General features: G+C 30.0%; 1 protein-coding gene across 3 annotated transcripts; it reads left to right on the plus strand.

Moving 5' to 3' along the window:
* Positions 1 to 974: 974 nt before the first annotated feature.
* Positions 975 to 4,403, plus strand: LOC105774521 (axial regulator YABBY 5). 3 transcript variants are annotated; one of them, XM_052632365.1, is made up of 7 exons: positions 975 to 1,573; positions 2,300 to 2,422; positions 2,886 to 3,012; positions 3,115 to 3,163; positions 3,258 to 3,333; positions 3,427 to 3,559; positions 4,182 to 4,403. In XM_052632365.1, exons 1-6 carry the CDS (start codon positions 1,499 to 1,501, stop codon positions 3,505 to 3,507), a joined length of 531 nt encoding a protein of 176 aa, XP_052488325.1. In that variant the 5' UTR covers positions 975 to 1,498; the 3' UTR covers positions 3,508 to 3,559; positions 4,182 to 4,403. The 3 variants fall into 3 exon arrangements, with proteins under 3 accessions (XP_052488325.1, XP_052488324.1, XP_052488326.1); XM_052632364.1 differs by having other exon boundaries at positions 977 to 1,573; positions 4,185 to 4,403; XM_052632366.1 differs by lacking the exon at positions 975 to 1,573 and adding an exon at positions 1,707 to 2,023 and having other exon boundaries at positions 4,185 to 4,403.
* The last annotated feature ends 2,530 nt before the right edge of the window (positions 4,404 to 6,933 follow it).

Raw genomic sequence — 6,933 nt, forward strand, 5'->3', positions numbered from 1 at the left:
ATGAAATTTGAAGTTCTCATACAAATTTACTTGATCTTGTAATTATAAACTTCTCATCATTATATTATATATTAATTTCTTAATATGATCAAAGGTGTGTTTTCATATTTCATTTACGTTTTATCTATTTTTCGAACGATTTTAAGAGTGCATTTCACGATATCAGCTTGCTGAATTGTCAGCTAAAAAAATGAACCCTAAGTAGCTTTTTGGTCATCCCTAGCTACCTAACTGATATAGAAAAAATATCTCAAATCTTTACTAAATGAATGACAACCTTTATAAGTCGTTATCAAATTATATATAGAATTAAGGTTAAGAAACCAAAGAGAAGGTGTGTAGTAAAGAGGAAAGATTTTAAATATTAGGGCTGAAGATTATTACCATTTATTCACAAATATAAGGTGCATGATTTAAATTGCTATAGGAGTTAGTTGACCAAGGACATTAAAAGTTTTAAAAAGTTGAAATTTGAAGGGTTAAATCCCATGAACACCGAAAATGTTACTAATGTTAGAAATTTGAATTTGAAAATGTCACCCTTGAACTTTTTTTTCTTTGAAGATATAGTTAACTAATTATATTAATAAGTTAGTCTTCATATAATTTTTACATGATGAAATTTGAAAATGGACACTCAAGATCCTACAGCTTTAATCTTTGCTAAGCGTTGTTGTTAATGTTGCTTTGGACAAGTTTTTTTGGTATAAAACTATTCAAATCAAAGGTAGTATTTAAGTAAAACCTTTAATACTATTGATTTTAAGATTCAAATTTAATCTAATACTTCCACTTCATCTAACAACTTGTCGGTAGATTCCATTTACATATAGTTGAAGAAAGAAGGAATGAGATAAGAAAAGTTAGCCCCCATCGTCCGCTGAGGAAGTAGCAGGGGGGGGGGGGTTGTCTGGATCAGGGTCACACTCATTTCATTATAATAGCAACAAGTATAATCTAGACAGGATAGGTAATACTTCCAAAATTCCTTTTTCGTTTCTCTTCAAACCCTAATCTCTTTAACTCACCAATACCAAGTAATTGCACTAAACCCGGTTTCCCATTAGAGAAAATCACCCTTTTATTTCCTCTTCCACGTCCCAGCAGCATTTGCTGCCACCTCTGGCTACTTCGATCGGCACTAATTACCCACTTTTCTTTTTCTTTTTCTTTTCATTCTTATATATATATATATATTATTAAATACCTCTTTGGATGCTATCCCTTGGTTCTCTCTCCCAATAAATTTTTCTATACATAAAGGGAAATTTAGTTTACTGGTGTGATATACATAGCCCGGGTTTAAAGCAAGGAGTTGAGGAGGGAATTAAAAGCTTTTTTTTGGGGGGTTCCAAGTGTTGCTTTCTTCTTGTGGTTTTTACTAGTTTGTTATCTAGAGAGAGGAACTATTTGGTTATCTTTCTTGCTTGGTGTTCCTTCTAGGGGTTGGGGTTGGGGTTGAGGAGAGGTTGCTTAAAGCTTTTAAGCTTTGAAAGACATGTCGAGCTGCATTGAAGTTGTGCCTGAGCAACTCTGCTATATCCCTTGCAACTTTTGCAACATAGTTCTTGCGGTATCTTATCCGATGGATCTTTGCTGCTTCTTTTTCTTTTCCCTTTTTTTTTTTTTTTTCTAATGGGTGGGATCTGCCTTTTTTATTTATTTTTTCTTTATTTCCACACTTTCTTATCAACAGGCCACCACTAACATCTTTTTTAATTCATATTTTCAAGTGTTGGTAGTAATTTCTTTCTCCATGTATATCTTACAACAAGAAAAGAACAATTTAGATGCTGATAAAAGCTGTCTCTTTGCTTCTGAGGATAGCTTTTTACTGAAACCTATTGATTTTCTTTCTGGGTTTTCTTGTTTTTGTTACCAGTCAGGTCTCCATCGTTGGACTTTTCTTTTTCTTCTTCTTTTGCAGTCAAAGATAAAGTCTTAATGCAAAGACCAGAGAGAAAAAGAGAGGAAGGGAAAGGCCTTGAGATTTCTGATCTTTTTTTTAATTATGTTTTTTTGGGTAAAAAAGAAACCCTATGCTTCTTCCTTGACCAATATTCGAATGACCTAGTCACTATTTTTTCCTTTTTTTCCTTCTTAAGTTGAATATATTGTTGATCTAGGAAGAAAATAGAAGCTAGCATATCATTATCATAAAGAAAATCCATTTTTTTTTTAAGAATCTTCAGCTGATCTGTGATTTTCTTTGATTTGTGGTTACTAATTTACAGCTGAATTTTGGTTTGCAAACTATTAATAAAAAAAATAGTTAATTAATTAGGGGATTAATGCGCAGGTGAGCGTGCCATGCAGCAGTCTGTTTGATATAGTGACAGTCCGATGCGGGCACTGCACCAATCTATGGTCCGTTAACATGGCAGCCGCCGCATCTCAGTCACTGTCATGGCAAGATATTCAGGTGATATGATATATGAATGATGAATTTCTAACTAAATTTTATTTTTCTTTTTATGTAATAGTTGCAGTCGACAGGGAAACCCTAGCAGCCGCCATGATTGAAACCTAATTAATTTGCTTTTCGGTAGAGCTGGACTTTATTGCCGCTTTTCATGTTTTGTTTTTGTTTACTAAGGTCTGATTTTGGGTAGCTTGATTTGATTGACATGTAAGTTAGTGCTGTAATGATTTCATTTGGAGAACTTTGTCTTCATCTAGGGAAACAAAAACAACATGAAAATTGAAAGAGGCAAAAGGTGGGTGGGTTTTTGTAAGAGAACCATTGGTTTTTTCCATTACAAAACTTATTTAGGGGTCTATCTTAAATGATGGTACAATTCTAACTGATTCACTCACTTGAATGTTTTTTTCTCTCTCTCACTTAAGAAAGGACTAATCAGCCAGTACATTATGATAATAAATAGGCACCCAATAATGCAATAGAGGATTATAGGAGGGATTTGGGTTCCTCATCGAAATGCAGCCACAACAAGTTGTCAATGCGACCTCCTCTGCCTAACAATGCGACTGAGGAAAGGGTAGTGAACCGACGTAAGTTAATCAAATAAACTCTCTATTTAAAACCTTGTTTTTTGTGTCCTTCCACTTTTTTTCCTAAATAATGTGCGTAAGGGGCCATTGTTTGTTTTTCAGCTCCCGAGAAGAGGCAGCGAGTACCTTCTGCATACAACCGCTTCATTAAGTACGATATCTTAAACACCATTAACTTATATGGAAGGCTAAATGTCTGGCAGTAGAGTAAATAATTATATGGATTTAATTGTGGACTAATGTAGAGAGGAGATTCAAAGGATCAAGGCCAACAATCCAGATATCAGCCACAGAGAAGCATTCAGCACTGCTGCTAAGAATGTAAGGAAATGCATGGTAACAAATTTGTTTAGAATTTACTATTTTTGGTTTATACTGACTTTTTTTTTCTTTTTAATCAATTCGTACATGGAGTGGGCACACTTTCCTCATATCCATTTTGGGCTGATGCTGGAAACCAACAACCAAACTAAGATGAATAATGGAAGTGGCTAATTCTGTTTACGGAAAGTTTTGCAAAACTCAGCTTTGATTATCTTGCTTTAAGGTAGAAATGGCTTCTTTTATGGTTAAAACAACAGCTCAGTTAGTTCATTTGGTTATTCGTATTAATGGGTTTGTGGATTTCTCCTATTTTCAGGTTATGGATTTAGACTTTGAAAATAATATAATCTGTGAACATTTATGAGTATTTTTCCAATTCAGGAATTTATACATTTTAAAATAAAATTCATGAATTTGTTAAGTAGTGAAATACTGGTGAATTTAAGACTCATTTTTAAAAGTTATAATTTTTTTCTGGTAAGGTTAAAAATAGTAGTAGTGGTGAAATTAATTATTTTAACAGGAGATTAAAATTAACGTTGAGGTGTGTGTTGAATTTAAATGCAGATGTGGCAATGAGGTGAAAACAGAAAATAACTATTAAAAATATTAGATTATAAATGATATATAATAGAAGTTATTAAATTATTTTATTTTTATGAAATTATTAAAACATGTGAATTTATAATTTTAATAAAATATTAATATGTATCATAATATTTTAATTAATTATAAAAATTTTAAATTAATGATTATATTAAATTATAATTATATTTTCATAGTAGAACGTTTATCATTTGATTGATTTGATATAAAATTAATGGATTGAAGTTGATGATTTTAAGCAGGCCTAAGAAGCATCTAATGTGAAGCTGAAGAAAAAGAAGGGAAGGCAGTTTGAAGTGAGGAAAAGTGTTGATCAATGGTTTTAAGGATATATCCTTAGTTTTATTTGTCTTGGATTGTTTGCTACTAATTTTCTTTCATCCTTTTCCAACTCAACATATATATTTCACCTCATATTTTTATTATAATTTATATTATAAGAGAATGTATGTTATCTATCACTTAATTTTTTTAAGTTTTATTTTAATTATCAAAATTTGAAATTAATTTCATCATCAAATTTTATGTTCATTGATATTTGATATTCTCTATTTAAATCATTTTATACATTACATTGTTAATCATTCTTCTATTTGAGAAGTTTGGATTCGATAACTCAACTATTAAATTAAAATTTTGAAAACAAACAATAAATCAATCTTGTTAAAATATTAATACGCATAACATGCTGCCTCATTAAAAAGTTTACCAAGAAAATCTGGTGAGAAAAAACATCAATTAAGGGAAAAAAGAGTACAAATGATATTTACTCCCTCTCATGACAACATCACATGATATATTAGAGTCTACGTATTTCAACCTTGAATACTAGCTTTTCAAATGATCACTTTAACGGATTTACTAAATGCTTATATCATGATTCTTCTAAAGGTCATCAGTGACTAAGGAAGAATTTTGGGGAAATATATTTTAATCTTTTTAGGAGTTCCAACATTAATCATAACAAACTTTGATCATCATCCTTCAATAAAAATATATATGTTCAAATTAATTTATATAAATATTTATGCAAACACATTGAACAATTTCTCAGAATTTTATAAGCTTCTAACATTTTAAATCCTTTAAGGATTTGAATATAAATTTCAATATATAGTGATTTACATAAAAGCTTGTACCAACTATCATTAGGCGTATGCCAACTTTTTATGGACCACCAAACTAATAAGATATTTAAATGTTATTGCATCCACCCAAAAAGAATATTATATCTTTTCATAATAAATGTTAGGGCAAAGAGGAAAACTTCATTTTTCTTATTTTGTTTTTGCAAGACTGTCAATTAGTATTCCACAGACTTTACACCTTTAAATTTTTTGACTATAGGTCCAGAAACTCACAATTTGAAAGTGAGTTTAATTCTACTTGAATTGTCTCTTTCTATTTTGACCAATCTATTCTATGTTTATATTTCATGACAAATTTATTCAAGATCCTCATTTTCTTTTATTATTTCAAAATAATATTGCATGCAAAACCATTGTCGACAACATTTCATTTCAAGTCCATATTTTCTCATTTTGACATAACTTATTGAGATTTCTTCATTTTCTCTATTTTAATCTTTAGGTACATGAATAACTTCTATAGTTTTAATAATTAGTTATGTCTGGTGTTTTTTGGAGCACCCCCTTCCAGTATATGACCATTTAGATTTCTTATTTTCTTTTATAAGAATTTTCATCCTTAGAACCAATTGATCTACCATGCTTTAGGTATGCATTACTTTCATATATTCTAATAGGTTGCGCTACTTGGACTTCAATTCAAATCAAACCATTAGCTGGTATATAACATTTGGTTATTCTATCAGGTCAGTAAGTGCATCTAGCAGTTAACTTGCAATTAAGTGAATTATCTTTTAAACTTTTAGTTCAAATAACTTTCTGTAAGGATCTAAATAATGATATTAATCCCAAGTAATTATTTCATCTAGTTTGTTATTTCTCTCCTCCTAATGTTGGGAAAAATATCAAATCAAAATAGTAATCACCAAATCAAATCATAATAGAATCTCCAACTTTTTAAAAATATCTAATAAAAAAGGACTAATAACTAATATTTACTCCTAACTTTCTTTAAATACGCATTTTGTGCATTGTGGTGGAGCATTTTGAATATATACCGCACATTCAAAAATTCTAAAATGGGAAATATTTGGCTCTCACCAAAAGTCAAGTGTAATGAGGAGTATTTATCATAACTTATTAGCATGATTCGTAAAAGTTTGATGCATGTAAAATATCATATCTTTATGCATATACAAAAAAAATTGTTCTCAAAAGTATTGGTGTAGCTACTAGCTGGAGGCACTTAATAATTAATTATGCTAAATAGTTTTTGTTCTCAAAAGTATCAGGCTTTGCTATAGCTGTTCATATTGACAATCTAGCATTCAATAATAATTGAAAGCCTGAGTAAAAAACTCACCAACATAGGCAATAATTGTCTCAATTGCATAATCTAAAGTTTGTTCTTCAACTAATTATCAAACAAGTAGTCTCGTAAATGACAGGTCACGATTTGATAACTCACATGTGATTGTCTTGTAGATGCATGTACCAAAATAATATCAAAACATGTACCAAAATAATATCAAAACATCCACTTACTAGGTAACTGGCGTCATCTTTCATTTGTAAATACAAGAGATTCAATTTTAACTTTTACTAGTGAGGTTCTAATAAATAATCTTCTTTGAGAACAAGCAACACTTGAGAAATCTTTAAAATAAAGAATCTTCAAGTTCTTTAATAAATATCTATGTAAATTCTCATTTTTACATCATTATTGATTGAGATAGTTTAACAATCATGTCAATTAATTAATATATTTGGACTAGAAAACTTCCTATTCAATATGCATGTGATTTAACCATAATAATGTTTGTGTAATAAGCTAGAATATATAATTTCTCTAATGTTCATATGCTTCATTATAAACTAAATATATAAGGAGAAATGTAGCAAA

This window comes from Gossypium raimondii, chromosome 6, assembly GCF_025698545.1.
Source record: "Gossypium raimondii isolate GPD5lz chromosome 6, ASM2569854v1, whole genome shotgun sequence".
NCBI classification, from domain to species: Eukaryota; Viridiplantae; Streptophyta; class Magnoliopsida; order Malvales; family Malvaceae; genus Gossypium; species Gossypium raimondii.

What these genes read in the sequence shown, in the direction of transcription:
- LOC105774521 (XM_052632365.1), top strand. Translation starts at nt 1,499, where the DNA reads ATGTCGAGCTGCATTGAAGTTGTGCCTGAGCAACTCTGCTATATCCCT. An exon ending in GCATACAACCGCTTCATTAA is followed by an intron (nt 3,164 to 3,257) that starts GTACGATATCTT and finishes GGACTAATGTAG; the next exon opens with AGAGGAGATTCAAAGGATCA. An exon ending in TCAGCACTGCTGCTAAGAAT is followed by an intron (nt 3,334 to 3,426) that starts GTAAGGAAATGC and finishes TCGTACATGGAG; the next exon opens with TGGGCACACTTTCCTCATAT.